General features: G+C 40.1%; 1 protein-coding gene across 4 annotated transcripts in view; it reads left to right on the forward strand.

Annotated features, from left to right (window-relative positions):
* The window catches only part of SLC7A11 (solute carrier family 7 member 11), a 64168-nt gene that overhangs the window by 37946 nt on the left and 4058 nt on the right, over positions 1-22164 (forward strand). For all 4 annotated transcript variants that reach the window (XM_032685796.1, XM_032685798.1, XM_032685795.1 and 1 more), the window contains 5 exons: positions 11878-12001; positions 13133-13236; positions 13718-13814; positions 17036-17185; positions 18636-18813. In XM_032685796.1, coding sequence (XP_032541687.1) covers positions 11878-12001; positions 13133-13236; positions 13718-13814; positions 17036-17185; positions 18636-18813 — 653 coding nt within the window. The remainder of the gene's footprint in view (positions 1-11877; positions 12002-13132; positions 13237-13717; positions 13815-17035; positions 17186-18635; positions 18814-22164) is intronic.

Consider the following 22164-nt stretch of genomic DNA (forward strand, 5'->3'; position numbering starts at 1 on the left):
AGTCTTTTTGGATGAGACATTCAGTGGGGTTGTCTCATTTGATTGTTCAGCTTTAATAGGTAGTGAAATTGCTGGCTTGTATTTAAGATATGTAATAGTCGTATCAAAACAAGACAATTTGGCTTTATACATCTTTCCTGTAGATGAGTACGTCCTTTTCTGTGTGACAGAAGAATTTCCATCAGAGGAGGATGTTTCTTAGCTAATGAGTGCTGAGATTCTTATTCTCCTGCACATCCCTTCCCTACATGGTGGCTGTTTTATGTGAGTGTTTATGGGTGTACAGATGTTCTGGAAGCAGGTTCTAGTTGCTTACAGTGTAGCCTATACTTTGGTATTTGACTGTGAGTGTTTTGGAATTTTAAACACATAGTGACAGTGATATTTTATTTAAGGAAAGACTATTGTTAACTAACAACCCATAAGGGTTTTCAATCATGTAAATTACAGTACAGCCTATATCCATGAACTGTAAACTAAGAGGATTTATATAAGATTATAATGGCTCCAGAGGAGCTGTGAAGTGAATAATCTGCATTTCACAAGTTGCACTGCTGTGGTCTATTATGTCAATCCTCATTCACTTGTAACACTTGCTCTTGAGCAAGTGCAGTTATTTGCATCTTCACCTTGTCATTATGTTCTATTCATTGTGAAAAAATGGACTATATTATAAGAGTATTTAATTTTTTAAAGTATGATGGAATGGAAAATCCCTTGTAAGAGTAGTTTTGATAGTATCACTTGAAAAGACTCAACGGCAATAGAGAGATTCTCCTTCATATATCATGAGAATGAAGAGTGAACAGGAGTACTCTGATGTGACAAGAGGTTCAACATCTGTGTGGGGTTATTTTAGAGAAAAGAAGAATTAGATTCATTCTGTGGTGTAAAAGAATGAGAGGTGCTTCTATTTATTCATATTTGTTTATAACAGGGAAAAAAACAGTTGCCAAGCAAAACCAAATAAAAGTAAAGAAGACCATGACATTTCTTTTCCTTGGGCAAATCTCCCATTAGAGAATAATCTGCTTGTGTATCTAAGGATGAAATATTTCAATAAGTGTGAAAAGTAAGCAGAATTGCTTTAAGATTCTTGCTTGGTGATTGTGAAGGGCATGAGGAGAGGCTTTTTTTTAGTTGCAGGCTATCCCAGACATGAATAGATCCAAGCTGCAGGCCACCATGGTGTTGAGCATTGTCAGAGTCACGATGCTGTGCTAGAAGAATGACCCCAGAGCGTAATGAATTACATATTTTCTCTGCTTCTAAGAACATAATTTTGCCCACAGTGGCACAAATCCTGCCATCTGCTTTGTGCTTATTTTGGTTCCTGACAAAGCGCCTTACAGGCACTGTTGTTAAACTAACATGTAAATTTGTGCTGTTCCCCAGAGCTGGTGTTTTTAAAGGGGACCTATAAGAAAAACGGGGACAGAATTTTTAGCAGGGTCTGTTGCAATAAATAGAAGAAGGGGTTTTAAACTGGAGGAGGATAGATTTAGATTAGATACATAGAAGAAGTGTTTTACAATGAGGGTTGTAAAACACGGGAACAGGTTGCCCATAGAGGTGGTAGATGCATCATCCCTGAAAACACTGAAGGCCAGGTTGGATGGGGCTCTGAGCAACCTGATCTGGTAGAAGGTGTCCCCAGTCTTTGCAGGGAACTAGGCCTGGATGACCTGTAAAGTCCCTTCCAACCCAAACCTTTCTATGATTCTCTAGGTTTACTTTCAGATTCAGATGTCACAGAGGCTGGCGCTGGGCAGGGTGCTATGGAGTGCCAGGATATAGGGCTTTTTTGATGGCACAAGTACATATTTTTTAATAGGTTGATTCTGTGGGTCAGGATAAGAGGTAGTATGGTAAGTTCTGTATAAACTCTTGTTATCACTTTCATTTTGAGATTTTAGCATGGAAGAGTAGTGCATTCAGGGTACATTGAACAGTGTGCAATTGCAAAGATGAGTCAGCCTTAAAATCCCGACTCTCATTGATTATACTGTCCAAGATAATTAGAATAGACTAATAATTCTGCTATCCAAACTGAAGGCAACTTGATTTGCAGAAGGGTTTCAGGATTAACTCCCTAAGGTTATTTTTAAGGTTATATTTAAGATTTCTCAATTTGGACACAGAAAAAAGAAAATCCAACCTTACCGGTGATTTTGACAGTTGTGCATATTTCACTTCATGACATCACTTCATCACTTCTTAAAAAAAAAAAAAGATAAGCTCTTCTCATGTGCATATGATTGTAGTTCAAGCATTATGAAGGCTTAGTGAGAGAGGATTTCAACTTACTGATATTCCCTTTCTCAAAGCACTGAAGCTATGCAACAGAAAATGTTGATATTCCCATTTGAATTCCATTCAAGTGCCCCCAGTTACTGCGGGCTGCAAAGGCATATTTCAGCTCACATTTGGAGTTTTCTGGATTTCTCTTCCGTGTCGGAGCTCCTACGGAATTATTTCAGTGTGCTGTATGGGCTGTCCCATATCCATAGGCAGTCTGCTGGGCTGTCCTTAGCAAAAGCCTCATTTCCCTGTGTTCTGCAGAGAAAACAATTTATCTGCCACACAGCCTCCTTCATGACAGTGTAGTATTGTTAAGACATCTCCTTTTAATTTCATTTACACCTTTTTATATCTTTTAAAATGCTAATGCTTCGAGGCACTTGCAGTTACTGTTTTCTCATTTTAAATTCCTTCAGAAGAAGAACCTATCTTGGTAAATGATATTTCAGTTTCCATGGTGCTCCTTATTACAAGTAGCTGTTCTTTTCATCACCGAATGGTGCAATTTTCATTCATGCTGAAATATCAATGGTAACATACGGCTGCAAATTGTTCCTGTATGATCCTTGGCATTGTGGAAACTCTCCTGCTCAAAATTAAATGTCAGGGAATTTAACAAGTATGAGAAATCTAGCTCTTTTTATGCGCGCACACACAGAGAGACATACGTTTCTCCCTCCATTCCTCTGTGCACCTAAGCATTTATCTTCCTTTATTACTGTAAGGAGTCATTAGTATGCTATCAACATGTTTCCTAAAAAGTTTGGTTGAGGGGGCGGCGTTCCCTCCTGTACCTTCCCCTGGAGTCGAGTGAGGTGTTTTGTATTCAGGCTGCTTGTTCCCAGACTCTGAACTTGAGGGGCTCATTTTGGGAATGATAGCAGCCTTGCCAGCCTGCTCCCTTGCATTACTCAAAGTGTTGCTTTGTCATTTGCAGATGACCTAAAATCAGAAACGTAAGTCCTCAGTACAGACAATAGAAATACACACAGATCAAGGCAGGATCTGCTTCCACCCCAGCCCGGCTGCCTGAAAACACGCAGGTACTTGCAGGAGTGTGGGGAGGGTGCTGTGACAGGCAGCATGGTTTTTAGTGGGATTTCTCTCATAACCACCATAATCTCTTTCCCTGTCCATGATATTATTGTTATGTCATAGCTGATGGCGTAAGTTTCTCAGCTATGTGGCCTGATTGACACATTTCCCTTGTTTATAATTCTAAATATCCCTCCCCTCACCCTGCCAGCTACTGCCAGTGCTCAGTCTTCCTGAGAAAATGATTCCGCCTGGAGAAAGTAGACCCTGTTCATAAATCACGTGCTCAGGGAACTAATAATTTCAAATTCCCAGGAGAGCCCCCTGTTATAAATAAAACTACTTTTAATACACAATTACATCACTCCCTTCTTTTTACATTAAGTCTGTCAGTGTGGTGTCTGTCAGTGTGGAGCAATTAAGAGGAAGTTAGACTCACTATCCCATGCTAAATAAAGCAGCTTGTAGGAAGCTCTTTGAATTGAGCCTCCACCCCGTTCCCATTCATTTCCATACAGGAACTTGGTGCAGGCAGGTGTTTTGTTTTTACAGCCCTATGTCAGGTTTGTGGTTATGGCTTCCTTGCCTTCAAGCAAGCACCATGATTTACGAGTGCTTCTCACTGTGATCTACGCTGCTGGCAGTGCTGTGAGCACTTCCAGCAAATAGATCTTGGAAGAAAATACAATGCTGGAGCTTGTGAAAGAGCAGAGGTGCTCCTTTAATCTCCTGGTTGAAAGGGGAGCTAAGCAATAAATGTAAAACCTGAGGTTTTGCATCTCTGGTGGAAAAGGTCACAAACTTCCTTGAGTACATGAAAGTTTCCCACAGGTGAAATAGAGTGAGGGTGACGTTAAACAGTGATGTTAGGTAGAAACATGGAAGTCATTCATCAAACTCAAGAGTGACAATATATTCGTATTTGAATACTCTGAATTCAGGCTCTGTTGCTTTTTAACAGGACCACCTGTGTGAGAGAGGCAGACACCCTTTTAATTACAGGTCCAGCCTAAGCCTCACCTTTATTGCAATATCCTAGATAAACAAGCATTGTCTTCTGAGCATCTTCACTGCCATTTCAGGTTCTGAAAAATTAAATGCAAATCCTTTGATAGACATCCTGCTGAGCTGGTGCCCACATTTCCAGGCACCTGGCTGTTCTGTGGTTAAGCCTCCCGGACTCTCATAATAAGCACACCTGAGTTCCCAGGATAAGCCTAGCTCCATGCAGATATGACTATTGCAATTGGAAAGAAAAGCCAGAAAAGACTTCTATGTTCTTGGGAGGGATGTAATTTTGGGTCTAGTTACAGTACAAAATAAAAGCTGGGTTTGATTTTTCACATCTTTTGGAAGAAGTTGTAAACTTTGTACTGTAAGTTTTGCAACAGAGTTAACATGCAGATGTTGAATACTGGCACTTGTTGGACATATGGAAGCAGAATTGACTGAGAAATCACAGGGGATGATTGATATTTTATGTTTCAAGTCTGTATTCCATTTATTTTTTTTAAGAGATTTTAAAAATTAGCCCCCTTAGTAGCTCTGTGTGCTGCCTCTTGTGCTCAGTTTCTGGCTCCTAACAGTGCTAAACAAGAAATGGCTAAACAGAGACAGCGTGAATAATATTTAGTGCTGTAACCTCAGAAGTTCTTTGTGGATTTAGCTGTCATCCTTGACATCTTCTGAGTTGGCTTAGTTTTCTTTGGGAATGCCAGAAACAGTATCCACTCTGTGCGAAAAGATTCAGGATCATGCTTGAACATGAGGGGTGGCTCTGGCTGGTAGTCCGAGTTTTAGAGGAATCCATTCTGCTCTTCAAAGAAAGGTGTTTCATAAGAGCTATTGGCTTGACAAGGTGGGACTTGGGCAATTATGTAAATGAGTGTGGCCCTCTGGTGGCATCTGACTTGCCAACCCGAGTTTGTACACAAAGAGATCACAGCCAAGTTTAAATCTCTGTTAAAATAAAGCAAATTCCCTTGTGAGTGTTAGAACTACTCAGTTTCTCAAGGGCTGTGGGCAGATCTGCTTCTGTCTGAGACTTTAGCTGGGAGGGTTTGCCTGGAAGAGGTGTTATGGAGAAGAGGTTATGTTGTGCAATTAATACATTTCTAAGTCTTAAATTTCAGACAAGGGAGTATTTATGCTAATTAAGTTTTGAGGAAAGCCTCCTAGAAGAAGTACTGAAAACATTTGAGAAGTTGATAAAATTTCCTGCCCTTTGCAGCACAATGCCAATGCAGTTTGACCCTTTAAAGTCAGTGGGTCATGGAAGACCCTATTTGTGAACTGTAAGCAATTATAATCTGAACTGGTGAAGTCAAACAGCAGGTAGAAAACAAGTAATTAGCACAGCAGAAGCTCTTTTCTTCTCTTGCTGGGTGGTAGAAGGCAAGAAGGTTTTTAAATGCAAACTGTGGCCTGATTCATCACTCTGTTATCCTGGTGTAATCCTGCTGTGTCTCTGCAGAAGTCAGAAGTATGGAACCAAAGCATGGAAATGAAGAAGGGAGCCCTTTGACACTCACTCCAGGAGTAACATCCATGGAGCATGTGATGGTGTAAATGAGAGTGCAGCTTAAAAGATAGGCTTTCCTTGTCATCACTTCTCCCCTCAAAATCAAGAAGATCAAAAGATGATGAAGAGAAGTGATGTAATTAAATAGTGTCTGAGCTGCAAGTCCACAGACAGCAGCTCTGATCTGGAACATAAGGATGGAACATATTGGGAGGCAGTGAAGGGGGGGAAGGAGTGATCTGCTGAGGGGAACCCTTACTACAATAAACAAAATAATAATAATAGCTTATTGTTGAAGTCAGCTGTTGCTGAAACACTTATTAGCATTTATAGATACGTGGATTTGAGAGGTGCTGTGATGATTCCCATCCCTTTTGCCTCTCTGTTCCTGGCTTTGATTCAGTCCTTTTAAGTTTTGCATCCTTTTGTCCTAACAGATAGATGAGATTGCAGTTTTTTCATCTGTTGACCTGGTGAGAACTATTTGATCCCTTCGGTGTTGTGTTCTGTCTTGTAGGCTGCTTTTTGCATGAAAAATACTTGGCAGGGAAAAGTAAGTTTACATCAAAGTGTACTGCTTTGCTGTCCAGAATTTGGAATTGCCACAGCTCACAGAATAACTACCTTATAACGGTGAGAGATATAGGTTGGACTCTGGAACACAACCCTTATTAAGGCAAGCCTATATGTCTTCTAGTCTTGCACTGAAGTCCTGGGAATATTGAATAACCAGGGTTCTCTTGCCACTTTCTGTATTGGGTTACTTTTTCCAGTGTCAGGTTATTAGGATAAATTTGCTCTTGTGACTTCTTCTGCCAAGATTTGGCCTTATGACCAGTGCAGTGGATGATTAGATTTTTTTAAGAGTGCCAGAACCTGGAAAGAGTTCATTTGCAAATTTGCTTAGCAGATTGCAAATGGTGAATAAATTATTGCACAAGAGAACTATTGAAACTCCTCTGGTGGTAAATTTTCAACTAAAAAAATATAGCATATACAGCATCTTGCTCATGAAAACCAAGTAAATGCTTGCCTGGAAATCATGTGGAATTAGGACTTCTCTCCCTTTTTACTATTTTCTTTTTAAATTTATATGTAACGGAAAGTGTCTTCCACTGTTTCCCTGGTACAGTAAAGATGTAGTTCAATCAAACTTTATCAGTAATTAAGTGCTTTATTTAGACCTTCTTATTTATGTTTCCTGGCTGGGTCCCACCAGTATAGCTTTGTCCAGGACAGTTTACTGGGAGTGAGCATCTGTGAAAACCCGGCTTTGAAATGGATGCAAGGAAAAGATTTTGGAATGGCCTCTAAACAACAAAGGATGTGGTGACAATGGGTTTCATCCTTGTGAACTCAGCTGGCTTGGTGGGGTGTATTTCACTGCATGCTTGTCATTTTATAGAAAGAACAGCCCTCAGTGATCACAGCTCTTAGTGCTCACTGTTGTTATAAAAGTTGTCATTAAACTGGGATATATGCTGTAGATTTCTGGGAATGTTCAACTGATTTATTGACACTGTTGCTCTTATCCCTGGGTTCTTGCTCTGACTTTCTTTCTCTTTTTCCTTGTATCTTTTTTTTTCACTTTTTCCCTTCTCTTACTTGCTCTGCTTTGTGTTTTTCTTTCAAAAATATTTGTGGGAGGTAGAGATGTACTAGAGCTGATTATTGGAAGATCTATGATTCTGCAACGCTGAAGGTTAAATCTAAACCCCAGTGGTTATCCTGATTAACTGAACTCTATTCCCTACCTCTTGGGCCCTTTACAGGGTCTAGAGGAAGGAAATTTGCTTCCAAGCCATATACAGCATTGCTTGGCAATGCATTTCAGCCCTATATAGCACAGGATGGGCTAGGTATATTCCCACTGCTGAATTTCTCTGTGATGGTAGGCTCCTTGGCGACTCTTTTTCTGGGAATGATAAGGTAGATGTGCTCTTTGTTCAAGCTGTTGCAATTCTTCATTACAGTTGCTCTGTATATAGGGCAAAAGGGGAAGATTTAGCTTTAAACAGTAGCTAGGAATAGCTGCTAAGTCTTAAAAGGTGTAGAGATTCAATTCAATTTTAGTCAATGTTCAGATGCATGGAAATTATCCTAATTGTCTCTTATCTGCTTTTATAAAGACTTTTTAACTATATTGTCAATATTTGCCTGATTCAGGTTTCCTCAGATTCATTTTGATACTGGTTTTCCTCAAAGCTTTGGGAGAAGAGATGAATATTGCAAAAAGACTTTCCTGGCAGCAGCTTCCCCTTCTAACCAAGGAGCAGTGTGCTTGAATATCGTCTTGACAGTAATGCTCAAGACATTTCCAAATAATTGTATAAGTTTGGATCTAATATTAAGGCCAGGCTAGATGAAGCCCTGAGCAACCTGGTCTAGTGAAAAGTGTCCTTGTCCATGACAGGGGGATTAGAACTAGATGGTCTTTAAGGTCTGTTCCACCTCAACCATTCTATGATTCTATGATTGGCACCTCAAGGTCTATTCAGACAAAGAGCTGTTTGGAAAAGAATTGTTCTGATTTTGAAATCTGTTGAGATTTAACTCTCAGATGAGTGCAAAAGGAAAGCACTGTCCTATAGTAGCCAGTAGCCTCTTCAATGCAAGTTCAAGTCCTGGACATGTTTTAAGTAAATGAGGTATTGCAGTCTCCTATATCTGAGCACACACAGTGCAATGGTTTTTAAGCCACTGGCCATCTGAGGTCTTTATCAGTTGGATAAGGTTTCTGTTTCGTTCTAAGATTTTTTCCTAAGAAATGTCTTACTGATATGTTCAAGTTCCTCATCAGAAGCTTTAACTTCGATGAATCAAAATCTTAAAACAATCTTAAAGTGGAAAATGTGTTTTTCTTGAATTTTTTGTCTCCCTCTAGTGCAAATCTCTCAGCTGTGAGGCAGTTGTGAATTTGCATTATATCAGAAATGTGGCTTATCAGTGTTCTGACACCCTGTGTTGTGTGTGATTCATAGGATGTAGAAGTGAAAAGGTGAAACCTCCATCAACAGAGGCAATTTAATGGAGAACAGAACTTTGGTATGGTTTTTCTTATTTACAGAGAAGATTTAGATGTCTTGGAGAATATCTAAAATATTCCAAGAGAATTGGTACAGTGATCCTCCAAGGAAAGGAGGTAATCTTTATTGGTAATGGCATTACAGTTTTATTCCAGTGCAGTGACTGCAGTTCATTACAGAGAGTCTGATAATGGGATCCTGTTGCAAATTGTGAACTGCAGAGAATCTAATAATGGGATCCTGTTGCAAATTGGGAACTGCCTCTTAAATTGGATGGATAGAAAAGACACGATTAAAGCTCTCACTTAGTGGTTTTACATATGGTTTGTGCCTGTCTATCTGTGCTCTCAGGTGACTCAAGGACCAACTGCAAATATGAGTGGAGGTGTCAGTGAGAAATGAACCGTACTGTGTTGCTCATCCCTGAAATCTTGAAGCTGGCCTTTTATTTTCATCTAAGTCTGTCACTGAAAGCAGTGGCTAATAAGCAGCACTTGGAAGGGTTGTGCGGGCGTACGACAGCCCTCTGAAGGCTCGCTCCTGCCAGGAGACAAAAGGAGGTGCAGCCTGGGAGCTCGCTTCCCTCGAAAAGGAGGACTCAGGAGCTTAGAAGTCACAGCATCCCTTGTGATGCTCCAGGCACTGAGTTATGATTTGCAGGCTTTTTAATGAATAGTGCTTACTGACTAGTTCTGTCTTGTTTAGGACTGTTATTCTTCTCCTGAGTGTGTTTTTTATTGTTGGTAATACTATCCAAGGGGGTTAGTGCTCTTCAGCATAACAAGGTAGGACCTTCAGTGGTAAGAAAATGGTCTTGTTTGGAAGCATGATTTTCTTTTTCACCTGCTATTTTGAACTTTTTGAACTGCTATTTTGTTTTATCAGAAATTAAGACTGTGATTTAAATTACAGAATGTTTGGTAAGAGTTAGAATGAACAAAAATCGTTTTTAAATTTAACAATGTGATTACAGTCATATAAATGGTGTTAGTGAAAATAGTCCAAATTTGCTATCTTTGGTTGGAAACATTCTTTTTAAGGTTGGAGTAAGTGCACATTTATCCAATAGCTTGGTGGTTGAAGCATTCATCTGTGATGCAGAAGATATAGTTAAAATCACTGTTCTGAGAGGCTTTGCATCCGTGTATCTCTACCTTGAATCAGATGCTAAGAGGATTGAATTCAATTTACACCCAGGTCAGGTAAGAAGCTTAACCTAGCTGGTTGCAAAATATCTGGCAACTGACCCACAAAACCCGTTTTTGCACACAGTATCAACACAGAGAGCTGCAATATTTCTTGAATCTGTAGCTTTGGGGGTTTTCCAGCAATACAGCACCTGCATTCTGGGCTCTTTGCTCTGGTGTTTGCCATCTCCTTCTTCATATTCTACAAGCTGACTGGCTTCCCTTTTTCCAGTTTCTTCACCTGAGGATGTGTGCATGAGGTAGCCATGGGGTAATGCAGTATCATGTCTAGCCAGATTTGGTGTTACGTTACAGCACGATCCTCTTACCTACCTGTGTGTCCGGGTTAATGGGAGTATTTGACACCATGGTTTCTAAGGTGGGCAAGATGTACAACAGTGATACTGTCCTGCTTTACTTATTTATAAATAAATGCATTTGTTTAGTTTCAGTTCAGAGCTTCTTTTCAGCTCTTTACAGGCATACTGATGTAAAGGATTTATTTGAGAAACAAGGACTGGTAGCAAAGAGGATCCTTAAATTCTGACCAGGTTGTGTTTCTTTGAGATCAGAGAAGAATGGATCTTTGTGTTGGTTTTCAGAACACCTTTTCCTTTGAAGTGATTACAACAGTCCTTTAGGGCTGTTCTTGTGATCTCTTCTGGAACATCAGAATTCCTAGTTCTGTCTCCCCTTTCTTCCACCTGATGAGGTGACTTTCACGATGAAGTTTTCTAGATATGGCAACCTCTCCATCCCTTCGAAAGCAGCCTTAATATAGACAACTGGAGGGAATCAGACGTGAAGCAGTGAGGGAGTTTGCATACTGCGACTCTCAACCTTGGCATTAAAGGACCAAACGTTTGTTTCAGATCTGGATCTTTTCTTGGTGTAATGCAGATATCAATAATATTAAGTGGAAAGAGACTAGAGCAATACTTGAAGCATCTTTTTTTTTCTCCTGACTCGAACGTGTGCCTGCAGTGTGGCTTTGGACAAATTCACTGTACCTTTGTTCCTGTTTTTTAAAATTGGAATAATTCTGTTCTTTTTGACTTGCAGGACATGCTATATAAAATTTTGGCATTATTATTTGTTTATTGTTGTTCTGTCTTTTAGCTATCAGGGGGTTTGTGCTATTCAATACTGTTTGTGCTGTGATAACAGTACAAATTTGTGCTGTTTCTGTTTCTGTGTCATATTCTGCTCTCATATTCCCCTGAACAGTGAGAGAGAGGACTAGGATATGGTAAGGTGTGCGAGGGAAGAAATGCACAGAGGAGGAAAGGGCAGAATTTCAGATGCTGGATACTTTGGCATCCAGAGGAGGATGTCAAACGCCTCCCGGTGGTCAGTGGCCATGGAGTACCAGTGGGTGTGTGGGGGATGCCACTGTGATTGCCCTCCTGATAGAGAGCTGGATCACCTGCATCTGTCATCTCAGCCTTACTGCTGGTTCAGCCAGTGACACCTTCTGCCTTCCTCTTGGGTTCAGCTTGCAAGTCAGTCTGAGTAGGCAGCTCAAATGGGTCATACTTCTTGTATGGGAAGCACAGGGACCACAGCCTCTCGGTGTCCCAAAATGAATCCTCCCTCAAACGTTTTCTCACCTCTTCATTATAAACCTCTTTGCTTTGTCTAGATAGCTTTGTTTATTTTTTTTTTTACTGGTGGTTTCTAATTATGATATTTTGGGATCACCAAATGTGCATTCACCATCATTAGTGGCTTCTTCTCATGTCATTTGTTTCATGTTCAGGGACTAGCAACCAGATTGCAAAATAATGAGCTACCTTGTGTATTTCAGAAACATACCCCTCGCAATATGCATTTCAATGATTATCGTCACAGTTGGCTATGTGTTAACAAACGTGGCTTATTTCACTACAATCAGTGCTGGGGAATTGCTGCTTTCAAAAGCTGTAGCAGTGGTAAGTTACAGAAGAAAAATACAAAGCTGTATCCCTGCTGCAGTTGTGTTTGTTGATATATTCTTATTTTCCAGGGGAAAAAATTGGGTGGACACATCCAATGAGGTTTTTCTATGGCACCACTTATTAGCATACTGGTGAAATAAGTCTGATTTTTGACTGATGGCTGGGATTGCACTTAAGGCCATCAATAACATTTATAAACATAACATTGGACTGTATTTATTTACCTCTTATAACAAAGTCAATAGGACTTAAATTTTATAGCTGAGTACATGCTTGAAAAATTCAGTGCTAAATTGTAAGCTCAGCTCCTGGGAAGCAGGAATCACAGATATTTGTGGAAGTGGGAGCTCTGAACTATCTTGTGTAGCAAGATAGTCACGCTGTCTCTGCACAACGTGTGTCCTGAGTATTTAGGAAGGGAGTTACTGTGAATACGGGAGCTCATTTGGGAAGGAGTTGCAAGGCAACCTGGCTAGGCAATACTGCTTTGGTTGTTCTTGCTGAATTGTGGTGATGATACCGATTTTTATATTTATGGTATCTGAGTCACAATGAGGAAATAAAAAAAATTCCATTTCCTTTCCAGTAGTGACACTGCCTGTGGTTATTTCGGTTGACATGGCTTTTGAAAAATGACCAAATTCTGTAGCTAATGGGAGACTTAGAAAGAAAACATTTTGTAAACATCAAGAAAATTGTACATGTCTCCTGTGGTACCCCAAACTCCAGTTAAGGCTCTTCTGCTAATGAATTGATGGACTATACCACTGGGTAGCATCAGCCGAGTACAATGAAGGCTGTAGAAAAACAAAAATTAGGTATGCAAATCAGACCTTGATCCATTCAGAGTGGGTCTTCTTCTTTTGAGTCATAATGGTCTATAAAGACATAAGTTAGGGCCTGATTCCAGCTCCTCAGAGTTGCTTCGACCAGTGATCTTCCAGACGTCCTCAGCAGTAAAGGTGGAAGAGCTCAGCTGGTGACACAAAAGAAGAGGCAACAGCGCAGCTTTCAGTGAGAGATGCAGAAAAGGAGTATAACTAACACCATAATAATTTGCTAATATAGTACAGTTACTTTCCTGTTTTATGAAAAATCACTGTATGTTTCTCTCTCCTCTGACAGACCTTTGCTGAACGGCTAATGGGAAACTTTTCTTTAGCTGTACCAGTATTTGTTGCTCTCTCCTGCTTTGGATCTATGAATGGTGGTATTTTTGCGGTCTCCAGGTGAGCATTGATGATATTTCTGTGGGTGAGGGCTTGGGATACGCACCAAAAGAAAGCAAGCAAGGGGAAGGGAGAGGAGGGTTCATTTCTTCAGCAGGATATGCAAAATTACTTAATTGTTTACTAGGTGTGAGGCTTTTTCTCACTTTGTTCCTATTGACTTTAGTGTATTATTGTTAAAATCCTATGAAAGGTTTGGAAATGAATCCCTCCGAGGATACCCCTTAATTAATGGCTACTTTTTTACCTGTGAAGGAGGGAAACCGGAGAGAAAATATTAACTAATTCCAAACACCAGTCAGGGGACACATTCAGAGATCACTTTGATTTCTGTATATGAGTTTCTCCTGCTAGTGTTTTCATTCAGAATACCTCAAACCAGACTAAGAAGTGCTGCTGTGCTCTGTGACTTTCATGAGCCACTTTGTGTAGTCACAGTAATGAGCACATTTAAAGTCTGTCCACATTTATTTCCCACCAGGATGTTCTTCGTTGCATCCCGCGAGGGTCACCTTCCGGAAATTCTCTCCATGATTCATGTCCGCAAGCACACTCCTCTGCCAGCTGTCATTGTTTTGGTAAATCATACAAACAAATGTTCCTGCACTAGAATTCATATTACAGACTTGCTCTGGAGAATTCCAACAGAATCTGGGCACTGCTTGAGTCTCATTTATTAATGTGTACATGGGCTTTTGGGCAGGACAGAGAACAGGAAAGAGAGGAATGAGATTTGGGAGTTGTTCTTATTTTATCATCTCCTTCTTGCTTTCTTGTAGGAGCACTTGACTGCCTATCCCTGCAACGTAATTCATGCCTTATTGCTCTGTATTTCTAAGGAGCTGCTAGTGATGAGCTGGTTCCCTTTCAGAGAAACAAATTCCAGTTAAACAAACAAAAAGGGTTTCAGTTAACCGAAAGTGCAGCTAAATACCAGCATCTGGAAACAACACCCTTAAGGGTCTTTATACTGCCTTATAGTGAAAAATGCAAACAATTATGCACTAAGATAATGGAGGGGGAACCCTCAGCAGTGCAGTGTAGTGGTGATTAAAAAATGAGAGAACATGTGCCTGGGAAATAGTCTGTGAATTGTCAAAGGAAAACTACTGGTGTTTTAGTGGAAGTCCTAATACTGATTTCTAAAACAGCAGCAGAGGTAAATGTTGACCGTGTGTTTGCACTGCAGACTGATTTGTATGGTAAAATGTTAGGACTAAATGTCAAAATACCAACCTCAAAGTTCAGTTTGCATAGTGCCGGGAAGATTTTCACTTTTCATGGGGTTTTCATAAGCATGGATGTTCAGCCTCTCGTTTGGGTTCAGTGGCTGTAATGTATCTGGACAGACCTCCGCCTCTTTAGGAAGTTCCAGCCACAGCAAAAGATGCATCTATGAGTCTATGCTAGTAAGATCAGATGCTTGTACTGGAGTTTAAATCGTTTTTTGCCTATAACTCACTTTTGAAGTGTTGAATTTTATATGTGCCCATACAAGCATAGGCTTCCAAATTTTGAAAAGTAGGCAATGTGATTATAGTGAAAAGTTTTAATGAAATTCATTTTCCATAAGCATTCAGTTTACATTTTATTTCTTTAGGTGAAGTAGTTATACCTTTTGGGTAAAAGACTTTGACTATTTTCCATGGAATGAAATGCACAAATGTATTAATATATGATTTTTTTTTTTTGTTCTGAGAGACATTTTCTGCCTTTGTATATGGTCCTGTTACACTAGTGCCTTGATTTCCTTTGAAAAAGTCAAATTCTCATATGAAGAGGGATTTCTTTCAAAGATTGCTATTTTTTATCTTGCCTTATTGCAAATAGAGCAGTTGCAGGATATATTCTGCATCAATAATCTGTGTTTTAGCATTTCCCTATTTTATTTCTCCTGCCAAGGTCTACACACTGTAAGAAAGGAAAGAGCTCTTGAGGGTAAACTGAGCATGTGTTTGAGGTTTGTTAAATGAAACACCCCACATTTTTAGGAATTAAGAAGTCTGTTAATGTATGTATGATGATGTTAAAGAAATTTCCCAGTTTGACCATTCACGGACTCTCTGGCAGTCACACTCAACACCAGAGACTTTAACTGCTGGAACTGAAGCCCACTCAGTCAGACCAGGTTTCCTCACCGGTTCGACCCCAGGTTTCCCATAGCAGAGTCCCAGATGTCTCATTCCAGAAAGCCATTCACGGCGTAGCAGCGCAGGAACAGCTCAGCCTGCTGCCGCTGAGGAGGGACTCCAACAAAGGAACCCCCTCACAGCCAACTCTCGCTTCCTTCCGAGTCTTCGGCTCCTGTCCCCCTCTCCGAGTTCATCCACTTCGCTGGCATCCCCATCTTCTTCTCCTTTGTTATGCAGAAGGTCGGCAGTTCCCGGCTCCTGCTGTGTCACTGCTCTTCGTGCCCTTTGTTATCCCAAAAGTTGCCAATTCACGACCTCTTGTCTCGGGCTCCCACTCAGAGCTCAATCTACATTTCAATCTGCATCTCAACTTGCGTCTTGCAAACCGATGTATTCCTCAGCAATGCCCTGGTATCCGATAGATGTGTGTGTAGCAACTCCAAGAAATCATGCAATCTGATTGTAAACCTACTTTATTTTATTTCTTCTTGATAGCTCTCCTTCACTTACATTATCATTAAAACTTGCATTTTAGTTATAACTGATATTTTAAACTTTTAGGGCTGAGTCTATAGAGAAGAAATCTTGCCCAGTATAATTCAGTGGTAAAATTTCCTTTGACATTTACATAGAAGCAGTTTGCTTAATGTCTGTATGTAAAGAACCAAGTACTTTATAAGTCATTAGGGGTTGGAAGGCAGAGACTCACATTTGAACCACATTCTGGTTCAAATCCATGTTGTCTTCACTTCTTCGAAAACAGGAAAGAGAGAGAGGCTATGGAGCTAGATAATTAATACAAATTAGTTTTCCTTATGTAAAGATTTAGCCCAGTGTTTTACTGCATCTGCAGTTGATTTCAACTGTTGCCTTGTTATAAACCTAAATACTCTCGCCACCGGGATCTTCCCTCTTGCTGAAGAATAAGGGCTCTAGGGAATTTGACTCATTCCTTCATCCCCAAATGCAAGGACATTTTTTTGTCCAGCTATTACTTTGAAATAGATTCTGGTAGGCTACACTAACCACCTAACTCAAGACACATCATTCGTTTATACATAAGCTTTTGCCTGCCTCACAGACGACTTGTATCTCAGAACAGCTTTCTGATGAGAAAACATATTTATTCTGGTGTCCCTCTCCTTGTTCTTCAGTTGCTGCCTAAGTGACAGCTAAAATGCTTCTTTCTGCTTAGAAATGTTTGCATTTACAATGTGCAAAAAGTCACCTTTTTCCTTCCACAAAACACCTACAAACTTCTGCTTTTGTATGATCACACGTGACCAGAATTTAACTGCTCTTATTTGCATCGGTGATGAGCGAATAAAGCTGCAGTGGGCTAATACACTTGTCAGGTCCCATGAGAATGCTGCCCAGGATGCTCAAGCATTTGGGTGATGCAGTGGGCTGTGTGCCTGTATATTTGTCTGGGTCACAGGGGACACATTTGTATTGACTGTGTGTGGCCACCCAGGACAGATCTATATTGATCGAAAGTGGTCTCAGGGGACAGCTGTACATCGATTGCATGACAAAGGCAAGCCTAAAGTCTGTGGCACTCAGGTGTGTGCATAAGGCTGTGCTGCTTGTCCCTGTGGAAAAATTTGACATCACTGCTGTAAAATAATAGAGATTGATCTACTAAACCCCTCTTATTTCTTTTCCAGCATCCTCTCACAATGATAATGTTATTCAACGGGGATCTCTACAGCCTCCTGAATTTCCTCAGTTTTGCCAGGTGGCTTTTTATTGGACTAGTAGTTGCTGGGTTGATTTATCTCAGATATAAACGTCCTGATATGCCTCGTCCTTTCAAGGTAACCTCTGCTCTCTACTCTTTTACATGAATTCTTCTCCCTCTTCTCCATCCTGCAGTCAGACAGCAAAGGAGCATTTTCTGATGTAGCAAGCTAACCTCTGTTTCAAGAAAAGCAGAGTTAAAAGAAAATAGTCTTGCACTGAAGGCTTTCCGAGTGTTTTCCTGCAAGCTCCCCAGCTAAAGACCTGAATAATTTTGCTACCGAAATTCATGTCAGGCGTAAACATTAATATAAAACATTTATGTCATTGCCTATCCAATATCAAATACACCAATTTTCCATGCAAATACGTGGTTAGTGCTATCATTATAATATTTGAGACTTGCAGTGGATTTGCAGACACAGTGATTGTGAACCCAGAAAGAAAATACTAAATAGTCCAGCCCATTGAACTGTAGCTGTTTTGGCCTTGATTTGACCATTCTTCGTGCTTATTTCAAGTACTGTCTTACAAAGTAAGTTGTCCCATTGTGTACCCAGAAAGATAATGTCCATCATCATAAAAATGGAGGAATGTATTTCTGTTTAGATGCTGCCAGAAGTCTGGTTTGTGAAGAGCTAAGAATGTGCGCTGTTGCATTCTTGTAGGTATATCTATAAATAAGGAGGTCAGTGACACAACCTGTTTTGCTTTGATTAAAAGAAAAAATGCTTTGACAGTGCACAAAAGAGGAACAGTAATGCTTTGAGGCATGAAAGGAAGAGAACAATCTCCAAGGAATTCTCCAATTCTGCATTACACTCATAAGCCATGCCTGTAGGCGGTTCCTTCAGAGAGGTGCTAACAGAGTGATTGTAATGGTGTTCTTGAAAATTGAGGAAATAAATTTGATATTGTTACTTTGTGTGCTTTCAACAGTGACGCTGATAATGCTATCAGTCATACAGTCAGAAAGGGCTTTTTCAGGGGCTATCAGTTGCATAACACTATCAAATATCTTTATCCTAGTCAAATTGGTGTTTAATTTGCTCTCTTCCTGCTAGATTTTGATTTTTACCTTAGGAAGAAAATCAATATGTTCTTAATAGTTTTAAAAGGTGACTTGAGCTCCTGGTTGTGTTTTAAAACGTTTTCTGATGGGTAATTATCAAAGTGGAAATCTTTATTGTGGTTAGAGCTGCTTACTTATCTACTGGGGAATTAGAGAAAGGACTTTTACAATGTAACTTATTTACAGTCCTTGCGTTTTAAAGGATGTAAAACACTGAAGTATTTTAGAGTGTAATTAAGAGACTTCTGTGGTACTCACTGCACAGCGCTCTGCAGGGCCGGGCTTCTGCAGTCTCTGGCATTTTGTGTGTTATGTTCTAGATACCCATATCTCTGCAGAACTGTCCTGTTGTGCTGGGCTTTATCCAATTTACATTTCATGGAACATTAAATGCCTTAGTCATTACTTTACATTGACCCTGTTATTTAATGATTCTTTGTATGGTTATGTTTCAGGTTCCTCTATTTATTCCAGCATTGTTTTCCTTCACCTGTCTCTTCATGGTTGCACTGTCACTTTACTCTGACCCAGTGAACACAGGGATTGGATTTGCAATAACCCTGACTGGCATTCCTGCCTACTACCTCTTTATTGTATGGGACAAGAAGCCAAAGTGGTTCAGAAAGCTCCTAGGTAAGTCCTGGTGGGACTCCTCTCCTTCATGCTTACTCCAGGAGTTTCTCAGGGCTCTCCCTGTGTTGTGAAATCCTTCTGGTCAATCCTCTCAGCTGCCATGAGCTGGGGATGACAACACAAGTTTCTTTTCAGCACATGCTCTAGCATTGCTCTGCCAGTTGCAGTCAATGTCTGCTGACTAATGAGCTACTTTACAGCAAGGCTATTCTTCCCCAGTGATTGATTTGAAATGACTGATGCTTCTCCCACTGTCCTCTTCCTCTCTCCCTCCCCTGCAAACATCTAATTCCTTTTAAATCACCCATCCCCTTCCCCTGACCGTTGCTCTGTGCTAATAGAGACAGTTCTACACTTCTTGGAGAATCAGTTTGGAGACTCGAGCATAACAGTTGTGATGATAGGATGGGCTTGGTGCTCCCTGCTGAGACCACGAGTTTGTGGACCACTGAGGAGTATTTGGAATGGGAGAGGTTCAGGCAGGTTGGTTATGGGGATATTGTCCTTAGCAGTGGCTCCTGACAAAATGGTAGCAAAATATAACATGCCTGAAATGCTTCTATGGAAATTGTTTCTGTGCTTCTTCAAATGACTTTTTTGTGATTTGTCTGTACTATTTCACGCACTGAGAATCATTTGTATACCATTTCTGAAAGTTTTTGAAAGCATGTGCGGAAGTTCTGATGTGTTAGAGAAGGATTATTTGGAACATTTCAATTAGAAGTCAGTATCATTTATTATAGCTGCCCATTCTTCTTTTTTTTTTTGTTACTCAGATGGATAGGTTTCCAAAATGAAGGGAATTTTCAAAACATGAAACAAGACTATTGGCAAAATACTTCAGGAATGCTAGATATTTTGTCAAACAGAACCAAAAGAACATCTCTTTTTCTGCAAAACTATAACTTAACCTGTGAAAGTTTCTAACTAAAAATAATTTATTTGCATAGATGCTGAATCAAAAATGCATATTGTCTTCTATGCTGCAGTCTTAAGCAATGATTTAAAATGAGCTGCTCACAAGAAAATAATAGTGTCTTTATATATATATGTTATTACACTATAACCAGTTATATGTATTTCTCTATATAAATATGCTACATAATTATATCCTATCTGTTGTAGAATCTATGAATTTCCCACTCAATTAATGCTGGGAAGTCCACAGACAATAGGGCAGAAAGTATTTACAGAAAAATATGTTAGTTTAAGGCTAGAACACTCCTAATTTTATATCCATAAAGTTATAAATTATTTGCAGTGTCCTGGGAATGGGTAGAAACCTCCAGGGCAAATTAAAGCAGTTGTGTGCAAAAGGACATTCTATTAAATAGTTGTAGTTTAGTCTGTTAATAATTTCTCAGTCTTGACATTTATGGACTGGGAAATTTTCCCTTATCAAACCCCAGGAGTTTTTTGGTGTTTTCTGTCGTGTCTCAGAGGTTTTGGAATACAGTTACTTGAATCTTTGGCCACAGGATGCCAGTGTTGGACTACATTACTTGGGCAAGAGAAAAAATATTCTCTTTAAGGTAGACTGGATAAATGTGAACATTTTTCTGCCAGCTGTGACAATGAAGGTGAATAATTTCTAGCTTTTGAGATAACACAAAATTCTCCTCCTAGAAAGGAGGCCTGGTGCCTGTGTCATACCTATGGATGGGCACGGTGTACTGCCTCAGAGGGGAAAGCAGCAGAAGCCAGTCAGTGGGTGAAACAGCTTTTTTGCTTTGCAATTATTATAACCAAAATAAGAACAGTAATGGCAGAAAACTGATGCTGACAGTTTTGGGGTGAAGCAGAGAGGAGATTTGCTTGTTAAATAAAAAGATTTTCTTTTTCCTCAGAAGAAGCAATAAACCTTCTGTGTGGAGTCATTAAACTGGCATTATTTTGTGAGTGTTAAGGGACCCCCATTGTATAGCCTGAGAACATTTTCTAAAGGCATTGAATGAGGATAAATTCACTTAAGGTACCTCTGTGAGATATAGAAAAGTCATTGGCCAGCTGCAAGCTTGATATTCTAACCTTGAAACAATATGCATTAGATGTACATAGGCATGAAAGTGTAATTCCAGACATGAGGTAAAGGACAAAACGAAAGAATGGTATTGTTGTTTAAAAGGTAGCTTTTTGCCAGATTAACTAGGTAGCTTTCTTTGAAAAGATAACTAGTTTTTCTAGATCAAGAAGAATGTGAGGAATACAATCTTTTTAGATTTCAACAAAGCATTTCGTGTAATACCAGAGGGGGAGTGGGAGCCTGTTAGTCTGCACACAGTACTGTGCTACCAAGACTGTGCCCAGGCTGCTTTGTCTGCCCAGATCAGTGCATGGGCAGGCTGGTTTAGGGCTTTACCCATTTGCTAAGTCACCTTGTTGAGGAACTGATGGGTTCAGCTGCCCCGCTGTGCTGTGGCAGGAAGAGATGACTGCTCTTCATAAACCCTATATGGAACATGTGCTGTTTAGGCAAAGGTCAACACTGGTGCAAAAACACATGGATACAGACCAGCCCCACATAAGATTAGGCTCAGTATCCTGAATAGGCTTTGTAGAGATCAGAGGAGAGGGATGTTGAACAGCCACAATGAGCAGTGGGATAAAATACCCAGCCTGAAGATACATACATTTCTGAAAGGGGTTTTAGGCTGATTACACGAGCAGAGCCCCCCATGGATTACCCAAGGAATCCTCTTCCAAGGTTGAATGTCTTCTGTATGTTTTGACTGCCCTGAATGGCATTTACATTGTCCATTCTCCATATGAAATTACTGTATTTGACAAAAGGTGACTTCACAGTTCGTGGGTCCGTAGGTTCTGGGTGGTATTTTGCAGCTGGAATAACATTTTGTTCTCTCCTTTTCCAAAGAAATTTTGCTGTAGCACCAGATGTGCTGGGACAAATAATTTTCAGCGAGTACAGGCTTCATTTGACCTCTGCTTTCTTCCTTTTTGCAGAACTAATGTGAAAATGAAAAAAGTCAAGCCTAGCAAATACTACAAAGCAGATCAGTGTGTAAAAGGATGCGGCATCAGCACAAGAATGCTTCTATTTGCACTTCCTCAGTCAAAAATCCAACCTTAGACTCATATTTAAAACATCTATTTCTTTTCAGTGGATTGAATTACAGGGAGCTTAAAAGTTAAATCCTGCTTTTTTTTTCATAGCCTGAGCCCTTGCTGGAAATGAGATCTCTTTATATAACGAAATGTCTCTGTCAGGGTTATTTAGCAACACCAGAGGATCACACTTGCTCACTCAGGACAAAGTGTGATATGCTCAGTTTACTTCTCTTGGTCGAGTTTGTGATGGGACCCACAGGAAATTATCCTAGCATTTTGTTGTCA

The sequence above is a fragment of the Chiroxiphia lanceolata genome, chromosome 4, assembly GCF_009829145.1.
Source record: "Chiroxiphia lanceolata isolate bChiLan1 chromosome 4, bChiLan1.pri, whole genome shotgun sequence".
Classification (NCBI taxonomy): Eukaryota; Metazoa; Chordata; class Aves; order Passeriformes; family Pipridae; genus Chiroxiphia; species Chiroxiphia lanceolata.